Raw genomic sequence first — 12,827 nt, 5'->3', positions numbered from 1 at the left:
CCCGTTGGTAGGCTGCATGTTACATTTCTGATAAACTGTTAACCTTTCATGCACTCGGGATTGTGTGGGTGATTCCCGGCAGCGGCACTGGCCAATAGGTCAATGATATCCACTGGCTGTATCAATCTGTCTCCATTTACAGATAATAATGCTTAGTTACTGTCGTAATTTAATAAGTTGTTTATTACTGTGGTTGTTGTATGCACGAGTGCAGGACTGCAGTGCATCATACTGAGAGCTGTTCCCAATATTTTGGTTACTTTATTTTGCAATGGTATTAGACACAAATTTCAGCATCAATCAAAAGTTGGCGTTAACATTATTGTATATTGTAAAAACCTATTTTGGATCGTGCAATCGTTCATAGTGTTGTGGCCGGGTGTCGTATTTTAGTACTAGCGAGGGTTGTTCAAACAGGGAAAGAGGAGTTTGCCCTTCAGATCGACATTATGTACACACATCCGTGCTGCCCTGTGGCTCTGTTTGAGTTTAAAAGGCAACTTGTAGAAGATCTGGCTTCACTCGGATGGGTGCCACCATGGACAGAACAGTGCTGCAAGTCAGCATCTTCGGGCTGCTTTTGGCTTTTGGTACCACGCAACCCAAGGTAAGATGATTGTTGACGCAGACCAATGCTAGGACGCAACGTATTCATGTGAGCCTTCGCTACATTATCCCGGTATTATGTGTATAGCTTTATTGTGTCTCAGATGCAGCAGACAGGAATCTTGGCTAAGTATCCAACACTCTTCGGTGTCTAAAGTATGGACATGATGAAGTTATTGCTTCAACCTATACTGAGTAAAAAAAGTCAAGGAAATTAGGGTGTTTTCTCGTAGGCCAATGAGATTGCATGTCCATCGCTCTTGTTTTTCCACAATGATTTGATCTTTGCTCAGCTGTGCCCCCCCCCCCCCCAACTGTTTGCTCAGGACGACTGGGAAATCTACAGCTTTCACATCAACTCCACAGTGATCAGTCGTTACGCCACCACCGTCATCACCAGTCGCGTGGTCAACCGCAAAGACGAGCCCCAAGAAATAGAATTCCACGTGCGAATTCCCAAGAATGCCTTCATCAGCAAATTCAGAATGTGGGTGCAGTAAACAACCATTTCATGGTGATGTGTATATTATCTTTATCCCCAAAACACACACTATATTTGAAATTGCTTTTTCATTTTTGAAAACAAACCCTTTTCTATGAGGGCGTCACAATGAAAATGGAAGTTTTACGAAGGCTCATGCTAAAAGAATTTGTCAGCTAACGGGTGCTGGACAACGTTTCCTGCCGGCTAAATAATATTTATTGACAGGAAAATTGTTCTTGCCAAAAAGGCAGGTGCTGGACCAAAAAGGGCCACTTTTTTCACCGAGGGCAAAAGGGCTGGTGTTTGAACACCACTTTGACTCTTTCTTCCACTTCACTTCCACTTCAACGTGGTAAAGAAAATCATATTTTATATCATATCACAAAAGCATTTTGTTCTCAAGCAAAAACAAAAGAACTTTATTCCTGTAGTATTATGCCTTTTATAATAAAGACTTCATTCATGCAGGGATGTCAAAATTGATGTGATAAGTCACAATCGCATCAGAGCTTTTAACTGACCCAATGTTAAGTAATTGCTTTCCTGGGTTTGTTTTAATGGGGCGCTGGTACCCGTGTGCTAGTATGCACTTTTCAAATAATACAACATCATTTATAAAGAAATATTATGTGGACCCCCAAGCTATGGTGCGTGGACCCTGGGGTGTCCCCGGACGCCAGCTCGACAACCGCCGACATAAGCAAATGAAACATCGTAACAATGATTATGGAATGACCTTGACGTCCTCTTGACCGTCCTCAGGTTTATGGACGACCAGGTGTATGACAGTGTGGTGAAGGCTAAAGAAGACGCTCAGCAGCAGTACACTGAGGCAGTGTCCCGCGGTGAAAGTGCTGGCATCGTCAGGTATACGCCTACTCTTCAGGATCGTTAGAAACGAAATGTAAATGAAAAGCAATTTCACTGGCAGTTGTAGCGCTTCAACTCACCTGACTTCCATGCAAGCAGCGTGGGTTCAGTTCCCACTCCGTGGTGGTTTGAGTGTCAATGTTTTAATTTGTATTTATTTTTGTCTATACTGTACGTGCCTGGCGATTGACTGGCGACCAGTCCAGGGTGTACACTGATATAAGTCATCGGTATAAGCCCCATCTCAGCCGTGAGGCTGAACAGTATCGGCTGCCGGATGGACGGATGCTTCAATGTTAGTTTGTTTCGTGTGTGTAACAGCTCAGTGGGGAGGACTCTCGAGGAGTTTAAAACCTCAGTGACAGTGGCCGCTCTAAAAAAGGTGACCTTTGAACTCACGTATGAAGAACTACTCAAACGCAGGCTGGGCAAGTATGAGCTGCAGATCCACGCTCGCCCCATGCAGACCGTCAAAGACTTCAAGGTGGGTGTCTCCTGTTGGCTTTTCTGATCAGTAATCCACAATCGTTGCATTGGTCTGATTTATTCGTCACAAATTACAGGTGGATGTGCACATACAGGAAGAAGCAGGAGTCAATTTCCTCCACGTTAATGGAGGACTTAGCACTGGCGCGCTGGCTAATGCTGTCACCAAAGCAATTGCTGACAAACAGGTGAAACATTAGGCAAAGAATTACAGTGATTTGCCATTTCTTATTTCATGAGACAGGTAGCACTGTTACCTGCAAATTATGTACATCTATCCTCAAATATCATAAAAGCACAAGTGCTATGCATGCCCATCTGAAAAGGCATCCGCAAACGAAGTGGACGAACAGCTAAATCGAGCAAAGACAGAAAATACTGCTGTGTCAGCTTAGACAAAAATGAAAAACAGATGAGCGCCGGTTGATCAACTACCTGTATATTATGAAATGGTCACAAATGGTCAATGTGGGTCGTAAGTATGCAAAAAACAAAACAAAACATCTTAGTACTCTTTCACTCAACCCTTTATCCCACAGACAGGTGATCACTCTACTCTTCCTCTTTCCACTCGCCACCGGTCGCCTCACTAATCCAATCACAAATCACCCTTCATGTCCTAACAGTCGGAAATATGGAACTCTAAGAACAATCCAGGTGACACATTATTGCAAAGCCTTTCCTCCTCCTCCTCTGATTTTGTCTTAAATGATAGTACTGTGGCGAGTTGCGACCCTGCACTTATGTTAATTGGTGTTAGAGTTATTTCAGTTCCGACTGTCTGGGAGGCCATTAAGGTGTCTGAACGTGGTTGGATGAGCCAGTGACTGAAGGTGATTGGATGAGTGCGTCTCGGGTTGGGGAGAGTGCACCCGGGGAACGGAGGAAGAGTGAGCTTTTGTTTGGAGGCAGAAGACAAACAGTTGCGTGGAAAGCAAGTTAACAGAAAGGAAATATCAATTATGTGAGCTGGAAGCTAACTAGCAACTAACTAGCTGGCTAGTGGAGCTGAATGTCCCACCCAGCCAGTGTGGATTTATGCAATTTATGGCACAGGCACCAGGACAAAACAGACTACGGGCACGATACGGCGAGGGATCCCGGTTAAAGTAAGCCATTATAAACTGAAGAGAAGCATGATAGCAACAAGTGGTTGCCAAAATGTGCCAGCGTGCTCTCATTCTGGTGTTGTAAAAAATCTGCGACCCAAAAAACTGCAGCCAGGACGTAACCAGGGTGCTATAGTTTCCAAATAATCAAAGTGTATTTTTCATTTGTTGGACTATTATTAGTACAAGGAGTGACTATTCAATTCTGATTCGCTTGTCATTCGTTACTGTCACTACTACTTCTACTACTACTACTATGATAATTACAACAATATACTGCATCCTTATAATGAAAGGGAAAAAGATGTTTTGAAATTCAATCTGTACCTATTCCTCATAATTTCCCTATACCGATGTTTGCACTGAAACTTTGCAGGCCTGGGTTCATTTTTACCCCACAGTGGAACAACAGAAAACATGTGACAGCTGTGGCGAAGAGGGTATAAATGGAGATCTGGCAATAGTTTATGACGTCAACAGAGACAAGTCACTGGGTGACATCAAGGTGAGAGGAACCGTGTTGTCGCCAGACAATTCATTAGGTACACCTGTACAACAAGATGCAAACAAAAACAACTATTCCGTTTTGATTGACGCTCTAAGAGATGTTCACATATCACATATTACATATATATATATATATATATATATATATATATATAAATTGACTCCATTTGGGAAGTGGAGGTATACCTATTAGTAATTTTCTGTGCAGTATGGTGTCACACACTTCAAGAGATTGTTTTTAGATCTTGTTTCCGCCCCCCCCCCCCCCCCCCCCCCCGCCTCCCCCAGACATCAAGCGGATATTTTGTTCATCACTTTGCTCCATCACAACTTTCCCGCATTCCAAAGAATGTTGTCTTTGTCATTGACAAAAGTGGTTCCATGCATGGCAAGAAAATAGAACAGGTACCATATGTTTTTTAAGACTTACAGAAGCCATTTTAATTCTTGAGATGAGTTGTTATTCATAATTGTAATAGTCAAAAATGCTTGTTTTCAGACCCGTACAGCATTAATCCATATCCTGAACGACCTGGCGGAGGAAGACTTCTTTGGTCTCATCACTTTTGACAGCACCGTGTCTTACTGGAAGCGAGAACTTGTTCAGGCCAACTCACAAAATGTGAAAAATGCGGAAGGATTTGCACGGAACATAATAGAGAGAGGAGGTATTTTTTCTTTCTTTCTAATGAACAATATTTTGACTATAGTGTGACCATTTGCCCTCTAAACTGAAGTAGTATTGTTGTTGTTTTTTCATCTCTTTTAGGCACAAATATTAATGACGCTTTGTTGGATGGATCGCGCATGTTGAATGATAACCCCAGGAACGGTTCAGCTTCTATCCTCATACTCCTCACGGATGGAGACCCAACCTCAGGTTAACGCAACACACACACACGCACACACGCGCACTTGCACACACGCGCACACGCACTTACACACACAATTGTTTTCAAATTAGAACAGCTTGATTGTGACATTGGACGTCCTACTATTAGAATAGCTCCATTGTCATCTCACATTGTCTCATTTTTCATTTGCTTGAAGAAAATTGTTTTTCCCTCGACTGCCCTTACTGCAGGTGTGGTCAATCTCGGGCAAATACATGCGAATGTGATGGAGGCCATTCAAGACAAATTCCCGCTCTACTGTCTTGGTTTTGGTTTTGACGTCAACTTTAATTTCCTTGAGAAGCTGTCCTTGCAGAACAATGGCGTCGCGCGGCGTATTTATGCTGACTCTGATGCCGATTTACAGCTGAAGGTAATTTGTTTTGGTTTTCTTAAAGTCACAAATCAACACCAAAACACTTGATATTAGTATACATAACACATCTGGATGACAGCTTTCAAGATCTATAATTGTTTGTGCAATATGCCCTTGTATAATGATGTAATGATACTTTTACTGAGTGTGAGAGAGATTTCATAGGGGAGGGTGAGAGTTTGATTGGTTTTTAGTTTGTGTGTGAGTGTAAAAGTTTTTTTTTTTCTGGTGTGTGAAAAATGCATGTAACTGTGAGAGTTTTTTTTTTTTAAGTGTGAGTGCTGTCATGAGAGTTTTTTCGGGGAGGAGGTGGGGGGGGCAGAGAGAGTTTTCTGCTGTGTGTGAGAGGCTTTTCGAAGAGTGTGAGATTCTGTGTGTGTGAGAGAGGTAAATGTTATTTTTGGCCTCCACTGCGCCTCATAAAAGTGACATGGTAGGGTGCTCCTAAAAGGTACTACGTAATTGGTTTGATTGATCACATGATGACGATAGTGAGCGAGTCTTTTTTTCGACAGGGATTCTACGACGAGGTGGCAAATCCCCTTTTGACAGACGTGACAATGATTTATAACGGCGGCGCCAATCTGACCCAGACCAACTTCAGCCAGTATTACAACGGTTCTGAGATTGTGGTGGCCGGTCAGATCATTGACAACAACATTGAAACCTTCGTCCCACGCGTTGTGGCCATTTCGGTCAGCATCCTTCTTCATTGCACATTAGTCTTGTGGAAATTTCTTGTACTAAAAACTCTTTTGCCCTCTGCAGAGGAACGCGAGTATCGTTTTCTCTGAGAAAAATAGCATCGCAGAGTCCACGGACAATAGCAACATCCAGAGGGTTTGGGCCTACCTGACTGTCAAACAACTCCTGAAGAAAGAGTCAGTAAATACTAATAACTTTTTAAAGTTGCTGGAATGCACAATTCTTGAAAATTCCGATGGAAAATCAGGGATGTATTAGAATTTACAGGGAACATGAATGTGGTCGGAGGTATGTAAATAAGTTGGATTTTATAGTGTTGTGCTCAAGACCACTCGATCTGAGACTAAAACTTGCCCGAAAACCAGAACTCACAGAGACCCAGACAAGACCAAGACCTTTGGGCGTCGAGACCATGACAAGACCAAGACCATAAAAATCAATTTGAAAAACCTTGAAAAGGTTCCACAGTTAAAGAGCATTTGCTTTTAAATACATTTGACAGCCAAATGTAAAAATGTAAAAAAATCTCAAATGACAAAAAAAATTCAAATAAATCCTTGTATGTATTTTAAAAATGACGATCTAAAGAAGAGCTTGGTTCCATTGAAGAAAAAAAAAGCGACTGCAGCATTTTGTGATCTGAACGTGCCTGGTGGGGTCTCATAATAACGGCGATTGAAAGTGGAATTCATACCTCTTTCCAGAAATATTCATCTCAGAAAGACAAAATGAGATGCGCTTGTGTAACTTACAATTAACGTTAGCTTACTAGTGTTTCTGTTTTCTTTCAAGATGCCTACATTTCAATAACAACAGACAGTCAATTGACAGAGAACACTTTGGAGACATAAAGACATTGACAAAAAAAAACAGTCACTGAGCAGTAAAGTTAGTAACCCAACTGAGCCCATCTAGTGTCACACACTGGAATCTACTAGTAGCACCAACATGTCTACTTGTAGTTTTGCCCCATTAGTATCCTTGTTTCGCTAGTATGCCAAAGTTGTCCTACTAGTGTGCTGAAATGTCCTACCGTAGTGAAAGTCAGTAGTAGAAGAAACGTTACTAGTAAGACACAGTCATTCTATAAGTGCACCCAGTCATTCTACTAGTGCGCTGAATCATATTACTTGTGAGGACAAAGCACGTACAAGTACATGGACCTTCCGATGGATCTCAAGGATATCGAATAAATGCTCAAACGGTTTTCCAAGACCTCAGCCATATGTTGAAAAAGGAAAGAAAGATTCTCCATTAATAAGAATGTTGTAAAACATAACAATCAATTCATAATTTATAGTTAATTGAGTCAAATCAAGCTCACTATTACAACTACTTCTTGTTAATATAGTATAGCCAGTCTTTTCCCACACATGAAAATGCTGGGGGGAAAAAAACCCTGCAGGAAATACAGTTCAGTCCTGTACATATACCCTGTGTGTTTATTATACCGTTTGTGTTTTAACATTTTCACAACTCACACCACAGATTGCAACTGTCAGGAGCCGAAAAGGAGAAAGTTAAGAATGAGACTTTGAGGTTGTCACTCAAGTACAACTTCGTGACCCCGCTCACATCCATGGTGGTCACCAAGCCGACAAAGGACAACACGGAGGTGCTTCATAAACCCAACGAGGAAGCTCCGCAGCCTTCCGTGAGGACCACTTTGGGACGTAACAATCCTCTGTTAGGGTCTGTGGCCCACGACAGTTTGGTCAGACACTCCACACGTGTTCTTCACAGTGAGTATCAGTCATGCGAACTAAACAGTAAAATACAATGCAACACATTCAGCAGACTTCTCTATTCACAGCGAAACGAAGGCCTGTTTCAGGTAAATGACTCCGAATGTTTCAGGGCAGGGGTGCACAAAGCCTGACCAAGGGGGCCACTTCCGTTCTTTTCTGCCTTGAAACTCGAATGACCCGGGTTTTTGCTTTGACATGCGAGCAAAAACTCGACATATCAGCGCTGTATGTTTTCAGTGAACTCAACTCACTTCACGATGATGATCACCAGTTCAGTAAATAATGAACAATTCTTTGAAAACCTTTTTTAAGGTCACTCCCAGTTGAAGTTTACTGTCAAACTAAAAATAAAACAAAGAATTACATGCTGTATATTGAACAACAACCACATAGCCTCCGCTAGCTTAATGCTGACACACAATGGGAAACGCCATAGACAGGCTAACGAATAGGATCTATGTGGCAGTGTCACGTATTCGTTTACTTCATATTCTCATGTCCTCCAATAGTTGATCTTCTCATCAATCACTTTCCAAGCGCATGAAAGACGCATTCGTTTAATTTTCTGTTTCATATTCTTACTATTATACCTAAATTGCTTGCATTTATGCTACAAGTATTTCCACATTGTGACATCGATCCAATTGCCTTTTTTTTTTTTCTTCTTTTTTTTTTTGTGACAGGAATACCGGCTCTCGCAGGTATGTAAATAAGAAAACTGCAACTAAACGCATACTGAATTTACAGTGTGATTCACAAGTTTAACTGGGAACCGCTCAAGGATAAGATCAATTCATTTGCCGTTTTTGTTTGTGTGACAGGCATTCCAAAATTACTCAGTTACTGATATGTAAAAACAAGATGAAATTCAATGCATTTCAAATGATTTTTCACAAGCACTCATTGAGTGCATGCATTCATTGGTATTTGTTTTGTTGTTTGTTTTTTGTGTGACAGGGAGAAGCGGTTCACCTGGTATGATATGAGCGACAGAGATGAGGGAACAAATATTATGTGACTTGTTGAACATGAATTAATTCACCTTTTTTTGTTTTTCTCATAGGGCATCCACCTTCACTAGGTACGGCATATAGGTACAACTAAGAACTAGTGCAGCGGACATTCAAAAGGTTATGAATGAAGAGTCACAGTCAACTAGATAGAGTAGTGTGTTGCGTACTATTTCCCCACGTGAGAAGGTGTTAATATCTTGAAGGGTGAAGGTGTACCTAATGTTATGTTCTATAGTGGTTGCCCGTTGTTGTTGTTTGACTGTTGATTTCCAGGTGGCTACGTATTATCGGCAACTCCCATGCTGGACATGGACCATGACATGACAGGCAGGTCATCAGGTAATCATCTATGATCAACAACAAAGCTTCCACGGAGTTGCTATGTTTCCAATTTTTATTTTTGTACAGCACTTTGTTTCAGTCACAGTAGTTTCAAAAAAATTAGAATGAAAAAGTGTTCTTTGAATAATGTTGAGTTGCGTGGTTACCACAGGACGAGGCTTTGATGGCCTCGTAAACAGACGTGAAACAAACTTTGTTGGAGTTGATCATGTGATTGCTCATAACATTCATTTTTATGCTGTCAAACGCCATCCACAGATGCATGTATTATAGTTAACACTCTTTCCTGGTTGGAATCTATTAAACACACATGAATTGTATTTTCATATGATACTCAGATCAAGTGTGCAATAAGCGCTGAATCATTGTATGTATTTTGCAGGTCATGTGCACAAGCGTCTGCAGCACGTTCCCAACATTCTGGCAACCTCAATACCTGGTAAGACAGCGCTCGAGACTCACTTTTTGCACTGGTTACACTGGTGCACCCAACTTTTTTTCTCGGGTGCGCCAGCATTCAAGTTAGGTGCACCCACATTCTCGACCGCATCGCATTCAATACCATAATCTTAACGGGTCACTTTAAAAATAAATACATAATAATTAAAAAAAACAAACAATATATATATATATATATATATATATAAATATATATATATATATATATATATATATATACACACACACACACATATATATATATATATATATATATATATATATATATAAAGTATAATATATAATGAAAATTGAAGTATATGCTTTTCAAGACCAATTAACTTAATTTTTAAGAATATTGAACATTGACATTGAAATGTAGAAGAAAAAATGAAAAAGAATCAGGCTCTGTTCACAAAAATGGCACTTAAACAAATATGAAATATTTGGCACAGAGGTATAGAGAGCTGTGATTGGCTAGCGACCAGTTCGGGGTGTACCCCACCGCTCGCCTTTGTTGCGACTTCATACAAATTCGACATAGCAGCTCGTTGGTGTTAAGGGATGTCCCCGTGCATCTGGCGTTCATCTGGTCATACGACCAGGGCCAATCAGAGGGGGGTCCGTCCCTTCGCTTTCTCTGATTGGTTTAGAGACCACAATGGGTCTCGTGTGTCTACTTTCAAAGTCGCATATATATATATTATTTTTTTTTCCTAGGATCACCATTCAGAAATGAAGGCACACGTGCGATCAAATCAGTCGCACTCTCGAGCCCTGCTTTAAGAGTATTTATTGATTGATGCCATTGAGTCATTTAATGTTACGTTTGCACATCTGATTGTGTCTCTTTGTCTCCCGTCACAGTTGTTCCACCTCTCATCCGGTTTTTGCTCCAAGCTGAGAGTCAATCTCTTCCACTGTGTTTTGATATCCCTGCACAAATTCGACTTCGACTCCTTCTCCTCCCCAGTGCAGGTCAGTCACGTGATAAGCACTTTCTTGAAACACGCGCTCTTTTTAACAAAACTGTTACAAATGCTTCTGTTTTTACTCATTCTGAGTTAGAAATGTTCTCAACGCCAAATAAAAATATTTATCTTGAAATAATGTTTTTTCCAAAAGATATTGTAGATACCGCAGGCTTCTCTGTAAATATTGTGATGGGCAATGTCAAATGAGTAATTATGTATATCTTTCCAAATTGTTCATTATGAATGGTGACACATGTTCATGTTACATGTTCATTCGTAAATCAGCAGTCCATGTGCAACACCATCAACAGAAAAAAAACAATGTAGTACTAAAATTCTAGTGCACTGTGTAAAATGTGTAAAATTTCAGGGTTGTCTCAACTGGAAAAGTTTTTATTACACGCATTTTTTTTCCATGGGGAATTCTGAAGTTTACGTGAAAATCGATTTCACGCAGTTCGGATGTTACATTGCAAGGTGGTTCTTCCTTTTAAAATGTTGACTTTCTTTTCAAGTCAAGTAGCATCTGGCAATTCCAAATCCTAATTCAGCACATGAAGGGATTCTGACTGAATTATGCTTGGGTAAAACAGAACATCTGTGGCAGTTTTGGAGAAAGAGATTAAAAGTGCTACCATAGTCAGCTTCCAAAGTGGCGTAGTTTCAAAGATAGAGATTTCAGAAGTCAAGCTGTAGCTCCAATGATCCTATATCTCTCTAATATAGAGTTTTAGAACAACATTGTTTTGTACTCTGGTCTCGTATTTCCATTTCCTACCACAGGTCAAAATTTGAAAGGAAAATTCTTGGTTGTTATGTGGAATGACCCGTTTTCGTGCTACGTGAACACTTGTGATTGTTCTTTGGTGTTGAGTTGCTATGCATCTCTTTTTCCCTAGAACTGTCTGTGAATGGTGAACTGGACGGAAAAAGAGGCTTCAACAAGATTGTTGTCTACTTCAGTACCACCTGCATTATTGAGGTTGACACGAGGCGTGTCGCCATTCACGACGGACCATTTGGAAAGATATTGCCGTGGCTCACGGGACAGGAGACCATCACTGCTGGAAGGTGAGATTGCATTGAGATAGTGATGGAGGGGCCACTTGCTTCCGCTTTGACTGAGCCTGGCACTTAAGCAGGGTACACAGGTACCACTATTTTAGCCCAATTTAAAAAAAATTTCCCTTCACTGTGATCAAATACAGCAATTCTCAGACGACTTGGAAAGATAATCATAAGTGATTATCCCGCGGTTTGGTGTGTGTGCTAAGAATAATTTTCCCGCCCGATACGCTCGGCTGACACTTTTCCAATTTGAATTGCTATTATCTATTGTCGAGATTGTATTTGTATCCCGGTGTTTGTTGTTGACTGAAAAGCTTGCTTTTCTCTAGCGCGACAGTGATTAAACGGGACAAGGAAGTTGATATCACACTTGGAGAGACACGCTTGATCATCTTGCTTCATGGGAACGCCGGAGAAAAATACCTCTGGCCGGTTTTAAAACAGCAGATTTCGGATAATAATGCTGAAGGAATTTTAGGTGAGTTTTTCTTTTGTATATACATGTGTACATGAAGAAAAAGGTCTACATGCCCCTGTTCAAAACGCACACGTACACACTAAACATAGATTGAATAAATCAATTATGAAATTCCTGCAGGAATCCATTGAAAGTGTTAAGTTTGTCCAACAATGATAACAGCATCTTTGATTGTCCCGCTTTCCTGTTTTCAGCTCAAAAGCCAGTAGCTTATGAAGAAGTGCAGCAACCTCTGTCAACAAAACTTAAAATCAAAGACCAGGAAATCAGTGTTTCCAGGTACCACATTTATACATACATATATAGTTTTTATTTGGTTACATTACTACAGTCAGTGTGTGACCAAGCAATGTCTTTCCTACGCAGAGCCATGGCTGCTGACTACAGTTTTTCGCCAGCTGTGATCCTGCCCTGCTGGCTCATGTCTGCTGAGTCAGCACTACAAGCACGACTCAGTGATTTCACCATCTTCACTCTTTAATTAAGAGCCGGGCTTTTAGATACATTTCATTGGAAGTACGGATGAGTGCAAAATGTCATCATTCATCATGTCATAAACAATAAACAGTTGCCCAAAAAACGAATGTTTTTCCTGCTCTTCTTTTAAAAGCGTTTATCTCCTTACTACATTTTTTAATTTGCAGTAGAAAAAGAGCTAAATCAATATTTTTATGTGAAGTTTTGTCACAAAACCACCTTCTGGTATGCGCACTGCTAACGTCACCATTTT

At 40.7% G+C, this 12,827-nt stretch overlaps 1 protein-coding gene across 2 annotated transcripts; it reads left to right on the top strand.

Moving 5' to 3' along the window:
- Positions 1 to 449: 449 nt before the first annotated feature.
- LOC133483441 (inter-alpha-trypsin inhibitor heavy chain H3-like) lies at positions 450 to 12,681 on the top strand. 2 transcript variants are annotated; one of them, XM_061784687.1, is made up of 24 exons: positions 450 to 607; positions 933 to 1,093; positions 1,853 to 1,957; positions 2,282 to 2,444; positions 2,524 to 2,634; positions 3,932 to 4,060; positions 4,351 to 4,467; positions 4,562 to 4,730; positions 4,832 to 4,942; positions 5,147 to 5,328; positions 5,847 to 6,026; positions 6,100 to 6,212; positions 7,525 to 7,778; positions 7,850 to 7,870; positions 8,468 to 8,485; positions 8,742 to 8,759; positions 8,848 to 8,865; positions 9,071 to 9,136; positions 9,522 to 9,578; positions 10,445 to 10,555; positions 11,451 to 11,622; positions 11,949 to 12,097; positions 12,292 to 12,376; positions 12,464 to 12,681. In XM_061784687.1, the coding sequence occupies exons 1-24, from the start codon at positions 527 to 529 to the stop codon at positions 12,576 to 12,578; spliced, it is 2,706 nt and encodes a 901-aa protein (XP_061640671.1). In that variant the 5' UTR covers positions 450 to 526; the 3' UTR covers positions 12,579 to 12,681. The 2 variants fall into 2 exon arrangements, with proteins under 2 accessions (XP_061640671.1, XP_061640672.1); XM_061784688.1 differs by lacking the exon at positions 7,850 to 7,870 and having other exon boundaries at positions 451 to 607.
- The last annotated feature ends 146 nt before the right edge of the window (positions 12,682 to 12,827 follow it).

Source organism: Phyllopteryx taeniolatus, chromosome 9 (assembly GCF_024500385.1).
Source record: "Phyllopteryx taeniolatus isolate TA_2022b chromosome 9, UOR_Ptae_1.2, whole genome shotgun sequence".
NCBI lineage: Eukaryota > Metazoa > Chordata > Actinopteri > Syngnathiformes > Syngnathidae > Phyllopteryx > Phyllopteryx taeniolatus.
This window is presented reverse-complemented; position numbering and strand designations above follow the sequence as displayed.

Coding starts and splice junctions, on each gene's coding strand:
- LOC133483441 (XM_061784687.1), top strand. CDS start 527: ATGGGTGCCACCATGGACAGAACAGTGCTGCAAGTCAGCATCTTCGGG. Junction 1,094..1,852: donor TTCATCAGCAAATTCAGAAT/GTGGGTGCAGTA, acceptor GACCGTCCTCAG/GTTTATGGACGACCAGGTGT. Junction 4,468..4,561: donor ATGGCAAGAAAATAGAACAG/GTACCATATGTT, acceptor GCTTGTTTTCAG/ACCCGTACAGCATTAATCCA.